This window comes from Seriola aureovittata, chromosome 4 (genome assembly GCF_021018895.1).
Source record: "Seriola aureovittata isolate HTS-2021-v1 ecotype China chromosome 4, ASM2101889v1, whole genome shotgun sequence".
Lineage (NCBI taxonomy): Eukaryota > Metazoa > Chordata > Actinopteri > Carangiformes > Carangidae > Seriola > Seriola aureovittata.
In genome coordinates this window covers 7,284,714-7,305,090 of record NC_079367.1, presented here as the reverse complement: position 1 = coordinate 7,305,090, position 20,377 = coordinate 7,284,714, and the positions used below count along the sequence as shown (strand labels likewise).

Sequence of the window (20,377 nt, the reverse complement as noted above, 5' to 3'; positions counted from 1 at the left end):
GTGGTTTTACTTTGCACTCTGGGTATTCTTGTGCCAGCACTTTGCATTCCTCAACTTCAGTCCCTTCCTTTCTTTTACCTATCTGTAACTATACACAGTATTGTAATGTAACACTTGGCTGAGGGGAAAACACAAGTGTTGAATGGAGTTTACCCAGGTAGCTTTGGGAGGCTGGGGTAGGTCCAACTATGGCTTGTCAGAGTAAAGAAGTAGTCCAGCCTAATTTTAATATGCTTGGCAACAGGCAGAGAGGCAGGGGGCAGGGGCGTCAGTGTGGCCCTCACGGACATCGGCCGTCTCTTATCTGCTCACATTTCAGGGTATATATAGCCACCTGTAAGGCCAAGCCAAACCCAGCAAAGCCCGGAGACCTCCTAGAAGCCCCCATGTTAATTTCTTGTATTATTCCCCATGAGAGGAACACTGTGTCTGCATTATGGTATTTTCCTGGTGTAAGTGTTCATTTATGCTGCTGCAGTTGTTTTGGTTTAGATTGAGGTGACTTTTTTCGGTGGCATGGAGAAGCCAAAAAAAAAGCCCACCAATCAAAGTGAGTTCACATAATTACAATTACTACTGTCCCACATCGCTTTATAAATGTACCAACACTGGTTTGTATAGTCTGGCAAAAGTCTGACAGGCATTTCCAAACCCTAGACCTTTCCTAATGCTAATAAAAGTCTTTCACTAATAGTATAACTTAAAGCTGCACTAATCAATATTCCTATATTAATGAATCAAATATATATGTGTAATGTGGAAGGGGTTGCTTGTAGTGATGAACCCCCAGAGAATTATCATCCAACTCAGCAGTTTCCTGTCTGTTCTAAGTACTTGTTTTTTACCTTTTAGCCAATTGTTTTGGTTTTACAGCTCTCAACATCACTGTTTTGGTTCAGTGGTTCTACACTTACTGCCCAGCACCAAACAACAGCCAGGAACAGTTGGCGGCTAGCTGGTGAACATAGCGGAGCATTTAGTTGCAAAAGAACCAGATATTTCCCAGATGTGATGAAATTCCCTCCAGGCGTTCCTGATATATCGTGAGGTCACAGTGACCTTGACCTTCGACCTTTGACTGCCAAAATCTACTCAGTTCATCCATTTGTTGGCTTCATTCTCCATGGCTACAGAAATGGCTGATAGATGCTTCTCTGTGGTCTGAAAATAACGTTTGTGGGCCAGATATATGAGGTCAGGGCAAAACAAACCTGCTCCTCTCCCAGGTACAAATGATCAGGTCACATGTACAGGACGTCGGGCTGAATGAATGTAGTGAAATGAAATGGAAGCTCAGTGTGAATTTCAGGTTTCATGTTTGTCAATGTTTTTTGGCTTGAAGTTAAGTGTGCTACAATGTAGTTTGGTTGCTAATAGAAGTTTGTCCACTGTCAGCAAAGTAATCAGTTAAATATTAGTGATCAACAATCCTCTCTGACTCACCGCAGATATACTGTATTATGGTCAAATTGAGTTATAGGGTGAAATATGAAGCCACTTGTTGCACATTGATGTCTCTGTCTTCATGGTAACAGCTGTATCTGAACTTGACTTTTACATAGATTCACAGCACTCGCTTCAAAACTGCACTGACTCAGCTGAGACTGAGCTAACCATTTACTATAGCACAGCACACCCACCCACACACTCCCACACACACACACACACACACACACACACACACACACACATACTCTCACTTCAAACAAGAAAGCATCCATCCTGATGTCACAGTAATGCAATGTCACCCCGGAGTACGGCGGCCGTGGCATCCTGCGTCATCATACATACTCTCTGAACGCACTTAAGATCGGCTCTGCTCTCTAATAGGCCATAGGAGACCTGAGAGGACAATATGTACTGTAAGAGATCTGACTCACTGCCTGATTAGAATAATGGATTATCAACAGAGGCACATTTCAGTGAGATAATAGACCCAATCAAAATCAAACAAACAATGTGGAAAAATCCACATTTATATTTAAAAATACATAAATTTGTGATTTTATAGACGTCTTAGAAATATTTTTCTCCATATTAGCAAGGCTTATTTTTTTCATAGTATTTATCTGTAGTTTCAGACCCTTCAAATAAAAGATAATTTGTCTTTCACATTTTTTACATTACACATAGTCATTTATTCCATTCATGAAATAAAAATTGTTTTTGCAGCTTTGCAGCTTTAAAATCAAAATTAAGTACATCGTTAGTGACACTCAGGTGAGCTTTGGTACTGCTGGTGTTGATACTTTGTGAATGGACAGAAAACTTGTGTATTGTAAAGTTATAACAATGTGAATTGTTATTTTAACCACTAGTTGCTAGTGTTTTCTCAGTATTCTTGTTTTATTTCCATTTTTGTCTCTAGGTTGTTCTTGAATCCAGTTAGTAAAAGGTAGTGAAAGTGAGGCTCCCAATAGGTTTTTAGCTTGGTTTTCTGAAACCTGCCCAGTAAGTGAAACCTCATCTCTCCAGCTCTTTGCCAAGAATTGCCAGCAGTCAGCTGCTAGAATCTTCTCATCCCCTGCGCTCATGCCGTCACTTCTGCCACTGTGTTGACAGCTTTCTTAATACAGATTTAGTAGAAGTTAGAAGAACAAACCAGCTCATTCATAACAGTGGAACGTTGTATTTTCACTCTGACATATTTCCACCTCCTGTTTTTCTCTGACTTTTCAGATTTGATTTTATCTAATCCTGTTCTATCAATTTTCCAGCAGCACAGAGGCTTGTTAGGCAGTTTTTGTTCATTTCCTTGGTGGTTCTCCAAAGGGGAGAAGGGAATACAAAGCATTACACAGCCGCCAGGCTGAAGCTCTGATAGTAAGTGTAAATTGGCTGTGGAATATGTCCTGGTGCTACTTTTAAGCTCTTAATGCGTTGGTAGGAAGCAAACAAATGCAGCTTGTTGCCACGGTAGCCATGGTAACTACTGGTTAGCACAACCTCAGGGGAGGCTGAAAATGCAGAGTAGCCAGAGTGCATGTGTGTGTGTATTTGTGTGAGTGGCACATTTTTGTGCGAGTGCGCTTGTTGTTTCCGTGGAGACATCGCCTCTCAGATGTGAAATCCATAGTTTGCTATCACCTTATCAATCCTGTGTGTCCGTGTTATGTGGTGTTACTCCCACGGGTGTGACTCGCTGTTTGCACTTCACTCTCAGCAGCTCGCCCACCAGGCCGGCCTGAGCTTGTTTCACTCAGGGTCTCTGGCTGTGAAACAGCTGTGAGATTTCAGAGAGGTGCATAGATGAGGCAGGGTTTGGTTCTACCAAGGCTGAGGTGGTGCAGGCAAGGGTTCAAAACACACAAAGACTGCCCTTATTTGAGAATTATAGCATTCCAAGATGTTTCTGAGCCCAAAATAAACGAATGATAAATAATAAACGAAGGAAACCAGAGACCTCATTTGATAAGAATTTGTCTTTGGATATTACAGCTCTTTCATTTGAGAGTTATTGCTTCAGTGAGGAGCCATGTTTATACAGCGGGTCTTACTCATAGTGTTGTTAGAGAAAACACTCCTCATGGTAACGCAGATCACCCAGGATTCTTACTGTAGTTTTATCTTTGTGTTTACTCAGTGTGGGGAAGCACATAATGTAGGTTTGAGCAAGTGTGATGATAAGGATATGGTGGGCTCAACAGCTGCAGACCCTCGTAAATTGGTGGATTGGTTGCAATGATGAATAAGTTTTGCCTCCATCAAAGTCAGAGATACAAGCTTTGAAAATGTAGTTTGGTGCGTTTGCTGTGCATTCAGGCAGCAAATGACCAGCTCAAATTCATAGGACATATGCTCTCAGTCTGGATATCTGCATGGAAATATAGGGTTGGGTTAGAACAGTATTTACCTGTTCACACTTTTGTCTAATACATAAAACATAACCAAATCAATTTAATATGAATGTAATGGATCATTGAAATCTGAATGTTGAAGGCAATGTGAAAGCATGTAAGAAAACACCACTTTTGTGGTCACTGCTGATGTTGATATTTAAAAACAGGATGGATAATGCTATATCAGCAAACACATAAAACATTTTTGATAAGAATACTGGAACTTAATTTTTAAATTAAGGCAGTAGCTAACAATTATTTTCATTATCGATTAATCTGTCGATCTTTTTCTAGATTCACTGATTAATTATTTTATGTACCAAATGTCAGAAAACAGTGAAAAATGTCCAACCCAGTTTCCCAGACTCTTAAGATGATATCTTCAAATGTCTTTTTGATTTCTGTTCAGTTTACACTGATTTAAAACAAAAAGAAAAGTGATTCGTTTTCAAATCTAAAAGTATTTAAAGCAAATATTTTGAATTTTTCTTTGATAAATGACTTAAATTATTCTTCAGACAAATGATAAAGCACTGACAAAAGAAATGTTGTTTCGTTGGCAGGAAATTACGTGCTTGTCCAGGGCCACATCAGTCATAGAAAGAAGCTGATTGAGAAAACAAGTTCTCTGAGCTTTTTAATCTAAACAGTCACATCACTGCACATTGTGATGTTATTTTGCATTCAGTTCAGCTTTGCATTTTTAAGTGATTTTAGTCTGATGTTGGATCAAACTGTTTCTTTTCAGTACAGAACGAGGCCTATATGAGCACTGGGAATAAAGTTAATAGCTTAACAACCAATATCAGTTATCAGAGTCATTACATCAGATTTTCAAGTTTGTAGCTGTAATTGAAATACTGTGTATCAAAGCTCACAGTTGATTGTCGGTGCTTCTTCCAGCAGTGCAGAAAGTTACTGATTCAGGCCTCAAGCTTGAGTGTTAAAGATTTGGTCATTCGTGTATTGATCACCTTTAGTCTTAAAGATGAGGATGTTTGGGGGCTAATTGTCTTGTACTCAAATTATGACACTAGTCGTAGTGGTTGATGCTTATTTATTCCATCTCAGCCCGTTGCCGAGCTTCCTGCCACATTGGCCTAACTTGGTAATTCTCTGGTCTCAGTCTGGTAACTGACAAAGGTGGTGGTGGAGAGTAAATCCAGACCCAGGATTCATCCCATCAGAAAACTATTAGTGACGTCAGAGACACATTGTCCAGTTTTTACTGTTGCCATGTAAACTACAGCGCCAAAACTAAAATAATCCTCCAAACGCTGCTGCTGCCAAACGATAGAAACAAACCTCGAACATGTACCGAGTCTGGCTTCAGCTGGCTGACTTAGAGCAAGGCCAGGTTGTTGGTGCTATTAGCTTGGCTGGCTTAGCAGTACTCAACTGAACGGCTACAGCTGCCTGGCCTGCGTCTGTGTATTTTGGCCAGCAGTGAGTATTTGCCTGTCTTCAGCATGCTGCCTGTCTGCCTACTCCAGATCCATATGCTGAATTATTGATAAACCTGTGGTCACAGAGAGAGAAGGAGGCAGAGGGAGAAAGCGATAGAAACCCAGAAGGAGGAGGAGAAGTAGGTGCACTCGGAGAGAAGGCCGGGTGCCGAGGAGGAGGAGAGAGAGCAAGAGAGTATAGGGAGCAGTGAGAGAGAGAGAGAGAGAGAGAGAGAGAGAGAGAAGAGACAGATTAAAGAAACTGGAGCCTCTCCTACTAAACTCAACACGGATCAACAACACCAGATACTTTTATTTATTCAAACGTTGCTGTGTAAGTGAACAAGAGCCTCTCTCTGCCACAGGAACACACTGTGCTGACTGCCTGCCTTTACCTCAAACACCCAGCTGGACTCTCCTATTATAGCGGTGGGAGATGCACAGTATACCGAGAAACAGAGGAAGGGTGGTGCAGGTGTCCTGCAAGAGAGGGGCTTTGCAATTTGAGATGATAAAATAACACTATTTACCTCGTTGATTTTAGGACAGTATTCAAGTTGGTAGGAGAAGAGAGTTCCAGTGTGTTTTCCACGTGAGTGGGATTTAAAGCCCAGAAGAAGATGCTGTGCCTTCCTTCAGCATTACATCGCACTTAAATAGTGCACCAGCAAGCATGCAAGCTACTGCTAATTGTGTCACTACAGATCTGTCTCCCCAGCAAAGTGTATCATGCTCCTCATAGTTATGTGATGTAGGCTCATGGTATAATATCCATGTCTGCTACACTTGTTAAATCTCAGGCCTGGGTAACCAGCCGTGCACTGTAAAAGCCTATAGATAGATGGGATGGACTCTAATGCAGAGGTTTTATGTCAGTGGCCATAGATGGATTTAATGTTCTTTTTAAAGGGCCACTCCACCAATTAATTTAATTTAATAGTCACTCTTCTTTTTTTAGCAAAACTTTACAAAATACTGCACACCACCAATTTATTATATAAACTGTCAGTAACATAATGTTTTGTTAGAGCATGAGACATGCCAGAAACATGCAGTATATGCTAAATTTTATATTACATTCAGTGTTTCTATTATTTTGTCCACCCCATTTACATCAGTGAGGCGAGGCTAGAAACTACATCCTCCAAACTGATCCTACACTTGAATCAACAACTAACCAGCTTTACTGGTGTCCCTCAGTTGTAAGTTGAATCATTTTGTGTCTTAAAAACTAAATGAATGCTCAGTGAAGCAAGAATAAATAATGTCCTGATGCTGCTTACATTGTTGCTGTAATGTAAGTGTGGATGTGATTGTTGCTGATGAATAACACTTGTGTCTCTTTGTTGTTGCTGCAGTCGATGCAGTCTTCCAGAGGCTCTGCCTCCCCGTGGCCGAGAAACCAGCAGCAGCAGCAGCAGCAGCAGCAGCATGTCCCGCGTCTCCTCCACCGCCAAGCGCTACGCTGGCCCCTCCTACACCAGCCACTACAGCTCCTATGGCTCTTCCCTGACACCGGGCCTTAGCTCATACAGCGAGCGGGACAGGCTGTCCTCCTACAAGTCCCCCACCTCTTCCTCAGGTTACTCCTCGTCCAGCTATCTGAGCAGCTCTACCGCCCGCAGCCGCAACTACAGCACCTCCTCAGACCCTGATCGCGACCGGGGTCGAACCATCCCGCGCAGCGACATCCTCGGAAGCAGCAGCAGCAGCCGCCGGAGTGAGAGCCTCAGCAGAACCCCCGTCAAGAGCTATGGAGGGTCAGGGCTGAGTGGTGGGTCAGCCTACACCGGCTACAGTTCCTACTCTTCGTCTTCGGCCCAGTCCAGCTACCTCTCCTCTTCACCGGTGGCCTCCAGCATCTCACTCAACCGACGGAAATCTGTATCTCAGAGTGACTTGAGCAGGGATCTGGCTTCTCTGGGCTTCAACGACACCTCCTCTTCGTCCACCCCATCCTCTTCCACCAGTGCCCTGCGGAGCTACCGCAGTCGGACCAGCGATGTGTCCGACTCGTATGGCACTAGCTCACGCACAGGCTACTCAGGCCTGTCGCGGAGTTCTACTCAGGAGGCCCTCTCGCGGAGCTCCACCCAGGAGGCCTTCAGCAGCAGCAGCAGCAGAGTATTCAGCTCTTCGACATGGGAGCCGAGAAGTAGCAGGCTGTCCAACTCCCCCACCAGGGACTCCACGGTAAGAGAATCTCCTCATGCTGGCTTAAAGGTTGCTGCTTTTATTGAGGATGCACTGCTCCAGAGGGGATCAGTGCCCAGAGGCAGAGCGAGGCTGAATGGAATCAAAGCTGCAGTCGTCACTACAGAGGCACACTAGTCTCACTTTTGTAGTTTCTCACACGATAAAGCCTCACAATTCTTTGTTGCTTCTGAGAGTACTGTTTTCTACCAAATGGGGGCACTATTGCTCAAATTAATTTCTGTGCACTTGGAGTCCTGTTGTACAATAATAGACCAGGTGTGTCACACTCTTTCACATGCCTTTCACATGTTCTTTAGTAGACTGAGCGCTTCAGTAAAACAGTTACAGTATTGTCTCCTAACATAATAAGAAACAGTCCTATCATATACAAACTGGAGGTCGTTATTTCTGTGTATGTAAGTTGTTCCATGCTTTTGCGTCAAATGAGCTCTTAGCATGGACACCTGACCCCATCCAACCCACCAATTAGTTAGCCTACACCACTCTTAAGGAGCCACAGGGCTATGATGAGTTGGGTCTGCAGGCCACTAGCCTCCTCTCTCAGTTCAGTATTAATGAACCGAGTCTTGTCTATGCAGGTCAGAAAACACAACTGACCCACTTCCCCTCTGGATTAGTCCTCATAACCTGTTACCATGAGTGGAGGAGGGTGGAGGAGAGAGTTAGGGAGAATTTGTGGTTAATCTTTGCTTGAAAGTGCTTTTCTGCACATTTCAGGTAGTTATGAGCCTGTTATATCTCAAAATATAATTTTAAAACATGGGATCAAACACATATTCATTATAATATGTATTAATTTTCCTGATTGCTCACCACATTAAAAGGAAGACTCATTCTGTATGTATTTATAGATGATCTTGTGATGGAACCCCATAAAACAGCAATATAGCTAAAGAATGTGCATGTATAATAATGTGTAACAGCATTACTTATTATCCAACAATAGAACTGAAACAATTAGTCGATTAACAGAAAATTCATCAGCAATATTTTTCAAATGAAGTCATTGTTTGGGTAACTTTCTTTTTTGCTTTGCTGACTCTGTCTTATGTCACAGTAAATTGAATATTTTTGGTTTTTAGTCTGTTGGTCAGACGGATGTCATCTTAGGCTTTGGAGAGACATAATGGCAACTTTTCATTATTTCCTGACATTTGATAGACAACACAATTAACCAGGAATACAAGAAAATGATAATGGAGTTATAATTAATTGATAACAAAAAATAATTGTTAATTAAAACTCTACACAACAGCACCAAACCATATACTGAGAGTTATGTGAGGTCATCACGCACTGTACTAATCAGTGTCTGTACACACACACAAACACACATGGTCCTGAGATGAGGTCTAATCAGCCAAATTAATTCAAATCAGCTGTGTGAGTTCACCAAGGGTGTGCAGGGCCTTTAAAACAAACAGCCATCTGAGGAAAATCACATTGAACAATTTGTATATATTTAGTATTTGACAGTGTGCTATGACCCAGGTTAGTACCAAAAATATTTATGTTAGATGATGTTGGCTTTGTACAGTGTGTTGTCACTCTCATGACACGTACTTGCTGTATGCACTTGAATGACTCTAGCATATGGAGTACGGGAGGTTTAACACACTCAGCCGTACGTTTTCCAATTAGTCAGGTGCTTCTGTTTAGCTTGTACAAGTCGCCCTTCAGAAACAGATAAATGTGACCTAACACGAGCCTCACATTACAAAATCTTTGGCTCTCCTGAGACAAAGATGAAGATCTTGTCATCACCATGAGACTACTGAATGACAGATTGAATAACAAAGAGGTGTTGTACTAAAACTGAAAATTAAGCTCTGGATAAAAAGATTTTTTTTAATTTTTTTTTTTTTTGCTAGAAACATTCATTTGAAAGTATACGGTATATATGTGACACAGAAGGAGGCTGATTTTATTCCACGTAATCATGGACCCTGCGTCAATAACAGTTTTGGTCACTGACTCATACGACCTCATGTCAAAACATCTTGGTCACAAAAAAAAAAAATAAAAATCATTGTTTAGTCGTGACAGACACAGTAAAATACATCTGACTTCCACTGCGGTGGAACAGGCAAGTTTCAACTTATCAAGTAATCAACACTTATCCATCATGCACGGACAGAGGAGTTCATGGCTGGATGTCACCAGCTGGCCTGTTTGTACTGTTAATTAACACCAGGCCTCTGTTAGTCCAGGCACATTTAATCACCCGCTCCCCTCAGGGCTGGGCGTCTGCACTGATAAGGCCCAAAACACTGAGGTTGCAATGAACCTCAGTGAAGGTCTGGAGTTTAATATTGTGTTATGTTTCCACAATATTAATGTGTAGAGCTGAAATAGTTGAAGAAAGACTGTGTAACTTTTTATATGTAATGTAAATTTCATATACTGTAGCACAAGAGGAGAATAAGAAGTATTCAAGTCAGTCAAATGACTCAGTGATGTCCTGTCCACAGGAACATAATTCAAAGGTTTGCTGACATTTGAAAGCATTAGCCACCATAAACTACTGCTCATACCAGATCATGTCAGGCTTGTAGCAGCAAAACCTGTCAGTGTGTTGAACTGAGAAAATGCAATTTGTTGCTATGAATTCGCCTTCTCATTTGTCAGAGGAGGAATATGTTATATCTTCCTAAAAAATTCCATAGTCTCACTTGAATGGATAAGTTGATTGACATGAAATGTCTTGTCATTTTGCTAATCGAGCAATCATCACCATTTTAGGGTGGCTTATATGGCAGACAGACTATTTCTAGACGGGGAGCAGTTGCCAGGCAGAGAGTGGAGACTCCAGCCAGGCTAGCTGCCCAGTCTTTATGCTAAGCTGGCTCCAGCTAAACATTTAATGTACACACATGACTCTGTTGAACTTTTCTTTTGAGTAAAAATAACTAAACTTTATTGGACATGTGTCATTATTGGAGACGTTTATTAGACTAAACAATTAATACATTAATCAGAACAGCAATCAATTCGGGAAAAAATCATTAGCTACATATGATTGTATAGTTATACTGTCTGATGGTCTGCTGATAAAGCTCAGTCAAAGATGTGCGTCTGTGCTGGCCTGCATATGTGCATGTAAGTTGTGTCACCCATTAGAAATCCTTACAATATGACAGTCATGTAGAGTGGGTGTGTGCTGTGGGGTGTGCCTGATGTCTGACACATTTTAGGGGAAAAATTATGAATGATCTTATCTGATGAGCGTCACAGTGACAGCCCCGGTGACCACTTAGTGAACTCTCCTCGTGTCAAGTTAGCTCAGCCATCGTCAGGCAACTCCGTGGAGTGCTGCTTTGTTTTTTTTTTTTGTTACAAAGGAGGGAATCTTTGCTTTGTTTTGTCCATCATAAGAAGTAAACACCAAACAATTTTAGCATAAACTCAGATGCTTATTATCAGGGGTTTTCAATTTTTGATTAATGTAAAGATTATTTCCTTGATTAACCATTTGATCTACACATGGACAGAAAATAGCAAAGAAAAGCCCATCATAAGTCCCCGATGACATTTTAAAGTATAATGTTTTGTCTAATCTACAGTGCAAAACCCAAAGATATTTACTTTACTAACAAGATGAATAATAATTCACAAGTGACAAAATGGAACAAGAGATTTTTTATTTTTTGCTTTAAAAAAATGACTACAATTAATTGATTGTCAAAATAGTAGCCAGTTATTTTCTGTCATTCTTATAATTTTCATCAGTTTTTAGCAAAAATATATTTTGGAATTTTTTACTTTGATTTACAGTTTTTCCAGATGTATTGGAGACATTCTGCCACTACAGATCAAATAGTCTTTTGGTTTAGAGATATACAGTAATTGATATCAGCAACTAAACAGTTTTCTAATATTATGAAATGATCAGTTTTGGATATTAGCCGCAATAATCAAGTGAATTCTCAATGCCCAGTTCAATAAGTTAACTTTATTATACTGTGCATTTTAAGCTGTGCTACATCACTTCCTGATTCAGTGGTATGAGAAACTTGAACCAGGAATTGTGAAACAGAGTGAGCAATATTCAAAAATTTCAGCATTACATTAAAGCTTTTTTCCTTTTTATTCTGCTGTGTTTCAACATAGCATAGATCCAAAACATTTACAGCTAAAATAATATGATCTACACACTTAAATTACTCTGTGTGCATTGAAATCCCATAAGCAGTGCCTTGTTGCAGACAGTTTTATTGCTCAACCCAAACTCCAGCTGTCTGGTCACTGGTCATGTTTAGTATACAAACAACTACATATCCCTCTACCCCAGATTGATTGCTCCCTGTTTTCCTGTGAAGATAACCACCTCTTTATTCTGCTTCCAAAGTTTTATTGAACGCAGTGCAGCAGATATACAGCAGGTATACAGCTTCAGCTATAAGTACCCTCCCACATATTCTTCCCACTTTATCCTTTGTCTCAATAACTAGAATGTAATGTGTGGGTTTTTTACCAGTCTCTGAGTGTCCAGTGAATTTGAAGATACCAGTCTAACAGAATGAGAGAAAACATAAATTAATACTCACTCTCCTCTTGTTTTAATACGAATGTTTAAACTCACTTATGCCAGTGTTGAAATTCGTCCTGAAATAGCATTGGCAAAGTAAGGTAAACCCAATCCTGATAGTTTCTCAGAAGCTTACAACACAAAAATAGCAGCTGCTGGTGCCTCATGGTCCAGTTCATCTTGTGCCATGTTTATGAGTAAGGCAAGCTGGTTAACATGACTATCATCACCCTTGTTTTCCCTGATTCTCATGCATAATATTCAAATCAGATCAGAACATGTAAAAAACATATGATGTAAGCATTTCAATGACTTTACTAAGTATAAGATTGACAGTGTTTGTTTTGCTGTATACAGTCTTATTGTTACTGTTACTGTCACAACACATCATGTAGCTGTCATGTGTTTCTTTGGATTCGTTACGAATTTTAAAAGGTCCCATATTTTACATTTTATCATTGTTTTATTTGAAGTATTGATCCTTAAGAAGATATATTTGTGGTATTAAGTGCCAAACACCATCTCAATATAGATGTGCATCTCCTCTCTCGTGCTTGACTTTGGAGTTCCAGCAAGAATAGGGTGTATTGTGTTGCTCTCTGAGGCTTTCTTCTGATGCCCTAAATTAGCTTTAGCCGTTAATCTCTAATATTACTATCCTGTGCAATGATTATATGGCTTCTTGACACCCAATGATTGTGCAGTGATTCCTGAACATTTTTCTACCTTGTAGCTTGCTAGCTCAGTATGACTACTTGGTGTTTTGTTGTTAATAAAGTTAAAACCATGAAAAAAGGCTGGATGGTGGGTTGGCCGGGTTTGGGGCATGGCTGAGGGCGGTGTCTGTTTCATTGTGACATCACAAAGTTACAGAAGTCCTGACGGCTCTTTTCTGAATACAGGCTGTGTGCATTTCTCCGTAAATGAGCGTTTTAATGCTGTCATAGTATTAATATAGAACCTAGACATGCTTTATAATCAAAGAAGACATGGAAATATCCCTTTATACAATAAATTATGTACATCTTGTTCACTGAATTTTGGGAGCTGGTTGGTCATAGTGGTGTCTTGCATTTTGTCTTGTCTGGCTCACAGCCAATAGACTGACAAGACACAAGGCAGATGTCAATGTACAAGCCTTTCACATATTCGGTGAATTAGCTTGTGAGTTGTCTATAAAATAATTGCTAAGATCTCATTACTGCTGAAAATAAGTCCAACAGTGCAAGAAACACAAGCAGTCAGGTGATAATACATTTAAAAAAAATTGAGTGTAGTAAGGTTCACTCTTTTTCATGTGTTCCTGCTGGCTTGTTTACAACCTGTGTGAAAATCATGGTCGCCACAAATCACTATCAGTATCTGGCCTCAGACTTAAGTCAAACTCTGTTTATTCCTGTCCAAACAAGGTCCAGTGTTACCTCACCTCAAATTTAAAGACAATGACAACCTCTCACTCACATTTTTACTCTTTGGCTCCTGCTAACAAACATCCAGCAAAGGTTGGCATGCCTGAGTGAAAACTGCCTTGATTGTGCCAGAATGTATTCTGTTCAGTCTTTGTGTCTAGACCTTTTGTTGAGTCAACAATATTTTTAGACTGTCTGACTCTCAATTTGCCACCTTGGTCAGGTAGCTTATGATTTGATAAAAAAAAAAATACAGTGTGTACGAGTTGGAGCTTTACTTTGTTATTTGGCAAATAAGGGCCAGTGCTTTAGTAGCTGTAAGCTGTTATTATGGGTCTTCTTGGCTGCGAGGGTTTTAGGGTCAGTGTGTGGTGTGTGGTCTATCAGGACAGCTATTTTAACATTACACTGAAGCTGGTGTCTGTTGGCCCAGTACTGTACAATTCTATGGGGGCATCAGTATCAATATGTGTATTGATAGTGGTATACTTTCAAATCTTTTTACACATAGAGCAATAGTAGTGCTTTGAAGTCAGTTATACAGTATCTATCTCCTCCAACTATTTTCTAGCTGCTTATCTAGGTCAGGGTCAGGGTGACAGCAGGGTGTGCAGCAGCCCAGATGTTCTTTTTTAATTTCTCTGCTTCTTTTGAAAGTCTAGAGAAATCATCATGTACTAGCTAGTCATTTGTGCTTGGTAGACCTTATTATCAGGCACCAAAACCACCTGAAAAAGATTCTTCACTTGTTCATTCAGTGCATCAGTGCACCAGGTTTCTCTCATATTGCATAAATCTTCAACCACTTATGCACAGTGAGTCTAGCCAACAGCTTAGGATTCTTATCTTGGCCACTTTTGGTCACCACCCAAAGCTCATTATTATGGCTGAGGGTTGATGGAGTCTATAAATGAATAAATCAAGAGCTTTGCTTTGTGGGTCAGTTTCCCTTCATTCCCACACTCTGATACAATGATTGCCTTGCTGCAGATGAAGCCCAATCACACCTAGATATTGTTGTCTTTGGTCCCAGCCATGACGTAAATATGGAGTGTTTAAGTTCATTCTTGACTAATAAATAATAGTTTGACTTGACAGTAGTCTTAGCTCAAGAGCCTTCATCATGAGAGGGAATTTGGTCAGTTGTCATGGAGATCAGTTCTCATTACCTACCTACATTACATGTATTATACACCATATATTGTGTATTGTTGAAAATTCCAGAAAAGATGAAAAGTGCACCTTGAGTTATGATTATTTTTCTCAGTGTGTGTGAGGCAGAGATACCGTGTAAGGTTAAAGGCACAGGTGTGAGCTGCTGTTCTAAAAACAATGGGAATCAGTTATTTTTATGATTTGGCCTATTTATCAATACAGTCAGCAGCTGGAGCAGCAGCAGTGGCGCCTGATTGACGCAATTTACACCAAAAATCTTCTCTTGAGTCACACCTCAATCTGAACACACAGACATGACACATATTTTTAAATTCAATGTGTGATTTATTCTGTGATGTCAATCACAAATAATCATAGGACAGAAAGACGCTGTTTACAACTTCAGAATCATCAAATTTTTATGTTTTCTTCAGTATCAGAGTAATCCAGTAGTGGCTAACTTTTAATGGTGCCAGCTTGCCTAAATGTAAACAAATATAGACAAAAAAAACTTAACTTGTAGCCCACAGCTAACTAACTGACTACATAACATTATACTTTCTGTTTACATTCCTCAAATTATAGTAACTGTCTTCCAAAATGTGGAGTATAAGTATCCCCTAGATTGAAACAAGACAAACAATAATAAAAGTAGTTTTAAAAAATCCATTAAAACAGGGGTAGGCAGGAATCTAGAATGGTTACCAGAAGGCTAAATTATTAGCAACATTCAACATAGCAACATGGTTAATCTACCTACACACCCAACCATTACAACACATACAGGACAATTAAGTTAGCAGTCTGTTACCTGTCCAGAAAATGTACAGCAAGTTCTCTCCATCTCTGAAATGCATCACTGATATCGACACATGTCCATTTGAACCAATAGGCAGGCTCTCTCTCGTCCCATCTGGGGCTAGATTGTCTAAAGGCTGAAAACAGAGGTGCAGACGTGTAGTTTGCTCTCAGACCACTTGAATTACAATATGCTGAAAGGTGATTATGGAATTTTCCCCCATTGGGGTAAAAAAAAAATTCTGCCTACCACAGCTTTATGGTTATATGATTTTTGTTCATGTTGCTCTATCAGTATTTTTATACAGGTTAGGCTGAGAATGTCTGGGTTTGTTTTCTGGTGTTGCACAGCTGTCTCAATTATGTCACAGAATCCCTGATTTAGACCCAGACTCCCTAATTATGAGCAGATCAGCACCTAGTCTAATTGACAAAAAAGGTCAGTTGAACATGCTAACAGCTTGATCGGTTTTGCTAGCATAATGATTTTGCAGCCAACTTGAGACTTTATCAGATATTCAGTTCTACTGTGACTGTACAGAAGACTTCATCCTGTTCTAGAACAGTGACACAGAACGTCTCATCCTGTTCTGGAGCTCTCCCACATACTCAATTGAACTCTCTCTCATACTTTGGATGAGGTGATTTCAGCAATAACATCAGTGCTAACAAGTTAAAGAATGCTATGTACCTTGTAGGAATGTATAATAAAGGGCCTAGGTCTGCCATCAGCGACAATGAATTGTTTTCATCGGCCTCCAAAGCAATATGTTTTAGCCAGGTTAAATTTAAACACTTGAATGAATAGATTGTCAGCCTAATGTGCCTAATTTAGCTTAGGGAATAGAACAGCTATCCCTTGATAATTGTACTCTGACTTCTCCTAGATAACATTGCTCAGAGACTGCTTTTGTCCCATTTTTATACCAGACTGCTCAGCTCTTTGCATCAGATATCAGAACACAAACATTGACTCTGTGCCCCTTCTCAGGTTGTAGTTTTTTTCCACCTCAAGGATATAGACGTTCAGGCATACACTCATGTTGGGCCTGGTGATGGAATGTGCTTCTTGGCTGTTTGTTGTGTACACACAACACTTGAGCATGGGTCATGAGATTATTGCTGGGGACATGCCTGTCACTCCAGACGTCAGTTCAGCTAAAATCAGCACAGTGTGAATTATAATTCCCTCTCTCTAAAGACAAGTTAGGAAATGCGTGTTGAGTTGACATGGTCAGTAGCTGAATAGATAGCAGAGCTAACACACTGTTTTTTTTTTCCTGTTTGATATTTCGGTGACTCCCTGTAAGTGTGAAGTGAACTACAGCACATTGTGTTGTCTTTGTTATTGATTAGTTTGGTGTTAATAGTTTTAGGCCTTCAGGTAAATTGATGGCTTACTATAAGCTGCATATTCTGTTAGAAAATGTCTAGGTTAAGACCATCTGTCATCACACCCTCAAAGAGCCATCAGGTGCTTGTAGTCAACGGCCTTGTGTAACCACCAGCAGTACTATATCCTCCTACACCTAATATTTCCTCAACAATTCTTGCTCACGACAAACAGCTGGTCTATTCCTGGCCATCCAAGCTGTGGAAATATCACCCTCATTTACTCAAAACTGACGTAACAGCACATTTTCCAAGTCCTTCTGGTTCAGTCAGATTTAATCACTCTTTTGTGTACCACCAGACTGTGCTCATGGAATTGACAAACACAGATGCAACACCTGCATGTTTACCAAAATTTTGCTTCCAGCTCTAGCAATCAACAAAATGTATTTATAGAAACCCTGAGAGGTGAACCCAGTCAACAAGTTACTGCTGACTCCCTCGATGATGAATCTTAGGGTTTAGGTGTCTGTTATTTTGATTAATGCTGGAAGTAATTTAAGTTTCTTCAACTATTCCTTATTATTCATTATTACTATTTCTGAGTAAACCATTAAAAATACTTGGATACTCAGCCTTAAAGCTGCTCTGGTCAATATTTCTAACAACAGATCATCGAGTTTGTGTATGTGAAAGTGTCATCTTGGTGTCTTTTAAGTTGTTTTGTTTTCCTAAAGTTTGCAACCAACCGTGGAGCATCTATCAGGAGTTAGAAGAGACCAAAACAAAGCTAAAAGAGGCCGGAAACATGATTCTAAAGAATGCTAATGTTGCTCTGCATTTGTTGGATGTGTAACTAAGCAGCTGAATGCTAACAAGTTTCTCATATTAACTTAAAATATTATAATATGACAATGTTGTGTTCAAGCTGTGGCCAAGTTTAAGATAAAAAAGATAGAAAAAAAATTTGTTTAATAAGATTTTTTAACACTTTTCTGTGTAGCCTTTTGTGCAGTATGAAATTGACATGAAAGGTTTACTTAGCATTAGTTACTACATGCTTTTCTTGTCTCTGTTGTCAAGGTAACAACAACATATCCTGTTTTCTTAAGTAACTCAAGTGCAAAAAAAAAACAAAACTGGCTTTAAATCTATTTGGAATCTGTATATAAAAAGAATTAATAGGCCACTACTTAAAAACCCAATTTGATGTTTTAATAGAGACCTTTCATGGATGATCTCTGTTGTTCATTTACTGACAAGCGTTGACAAAGCAACAGTCTTTTCACCCTTTTATTGTGACATAGTGAAAGTACTACTTAACTCCAAGTCTTTGTGTTACTGTTGAATCACCGGAACCTCATTAAAGACCCTTTTAGGACCAAAGATCCTAAATATAGAACCTCCGGGTCAGATTGTAGTAAACACACACTCCCCTACTGTCACATTTATTCCGCAGCGTGTCTTTCATATAGCCATTAATGCTGTTACAGAGCATCTAATACAATATATCGTGGCATATAACTCAAGGCCAGGACGATATAGGTGAGTTTTGTGTCATTATAATTATGGAGATGAGTTGTACCACAGCTTTAGTCCTTCAGATTGTTACAGCAGCGTGGAGAAGGATGAGCTCTGACGTAGGCAGCACGGCTGGAGGCGGTCGCTGACGTTTGTCAAGGGCTGACTTTTACCCGAGCCAAAAGGGGCGGAGCTTTAGTCCTGTAAAACGGAATGGGAGCACGGTATACATTTATTCCCATTTACAGACCTACTCTATGGACTCTACGTGCGCGTTGCCAACATCTGCGTATAGTGCTACAGCAGTCAGTTTCTCCTCTGTCGTTTCTATCCGTTTTACCTGCGTTTATCTTTCTTCATAGAGTCATTTAAAGGGAAAGCCACAGGTCTTCTATTCGGCGTGATTTGTGAGGTTGGTACCGTTATATGAATGAATGAATGACAACAGGCAAAGAGCCTTTCAGAACCGGACCGAAACGTCTAATTCCCGCAACAGAAAACGGCTCAACAATCAAAGAGCAAGAGTGCTCAGAAAACCTTCCCTCGTCTGAATAACTCGCACCGGTAGTCGGCTTCAACCCTCCGCCAGCATGCCGAGCATGCGACAGTCCTACACGGTGACCGTACCTGAGGAGCCGCCGGCCGCCGCTTTCCCGTTTCTGAAGCAGGAGATGCGGAGAAAAGGCAGCATGTCTGGGTCGGTGCTGGTGTCAACTTTCGTAGGGCTCCTGATAAACCAAGCCAAGGTAAGAAAGAGATAGTGCCCGCTATAATCCCTGATCTCTCTGCTGCGAAGAGAACGTAAAGCCAAACTCCATTCAAAAAATCAGGCAATTTAATCTTTATTTTTCTGTTATTACTTTTTGATTGTCAGACCTGCGACACTCGCACGACGCTTTGTGAATGGCTGCTACTAATGAAGCGATGCATATATAATATACCAAGCAGCAGTTATTCAGTAACACAGAAACTGGTGCGTGTGTGGTATCCATTATCTGATGTCACCAAAATACTCCGCGGTGGGTCGTAGCACGCAGTGTGAGCGTACAGTAAGAATAAAGCATGTATGAAGTACTGCGTTCCTGCTTTATTATACTGAATTTAATAAAAGGTCATTACTTCATACTGTTTGAAATGTTTGTGTCTGTGTATTGGAGCAATGGTTTACAAATCTTGTGGGAGAGTTATGGCCCCTTGCAGGCAGAAATGAGGCTCTTTGTCATTATAAAGAGGACACAGATGTTTATCTTTATGACAGTGTTATGTATTTTGTGAAAGATGATGTCAGTTTAACGTTGAAGTGAGTCATTTGCAGAGGTAAGCCGCTCTCTTAAGCCGCTGTACTCCGCTGTGCCAGGATCAGTAGGCCTGCACTGGCAGGTCACTGGTTATATAACCACCGTTTAATCCCCCACATACTTTACAGCTGCTCTTACTACACTGCTCTTATGTATCCCACTGTGGGCCTATAATGGAAAAAAATAAAGAAATAACCCATTCTGATAGGGCTTTCTTTATGCACTGAGCCATCTATGATGTGTATGTTGCATCTGGCTGTTTCCATATAGTCACAGCCTCATATATAGATACATGTAGATCTGAGTACATAATGTACAGAACACAGTTGGCTTTTAAGCCATTATGGCATTCAAACAAATAAATGATGGCATTACTTTTAACTGGAAGTTGCTTTTGCTCTTTTCAGGTATCTCCAGAGGTTAAAGGTAGAGGATGATTTCCCCTGCACTTTCTTTCTGTCAGGGTGGAAAAGCCTTTTTAAATGTTAGATAAATACAGGACATTAAAACTTGTGGACTAGTTGCCAAAAAGTGAAGGGAGACAGATTTTACTGTAGATTTTATGTTGATAAGTCCTCCCACACTGGAACGATTTCTGTGATCTGTGACATTCACTACATAAATGAAACCAGAAGTGTTAGACAGTGATTTTCCCATATCTAGTAAATGACTCATTGCAGCAAACTGATGTATATTGAATGTGCACTCAGTTAAATTCTGATATGTGTTCTTTGCCTTAAAACTGTCATACGTTGTGTAGATAAATGGAGGTTAAAATTACATACATATGGTCGGGTAAAGTGAGATTTAAAAGCCGACTTGTCAGCTGTATATT

General features: G+C 40.2%; 1 protein-coding gene across 6 annotated transcripts in view; it reads left to right on the top strand.

Annotated features, from left to right (window-relative positions):
- The window catches only part of usp2a (ubiquitin specific peptidase 2a), a 42,062-nt gene that overhangs the window by 4,598 nt on the left and 17,087 nt on the right, over positions 1 to 20,377 (top strand). For 4 of the 6 annotated variants that reach the window (XM_056374492.1, XM_056374490.1, XM_056374493.1 and 1 more), the window contains exon 3: positions 6,643 to 7,477. In XM_056374492.1, coding sequence (XP_056230467.1) covers positions 6,716 to 7,477 — 762 coding nt within the window. In that variant the 5' untranslated portion in view covers positions 6,643 to 6,715. Of the gene's footprint in view, positions 1 to 6,642; positions 7,478 to 18,451; positions 18,991 to 20,377 lie in introns of those variants that run through there. The other 2 variants (XM_056374495.1, XM_056374494.1) reach the window with 1 other exon arrangement.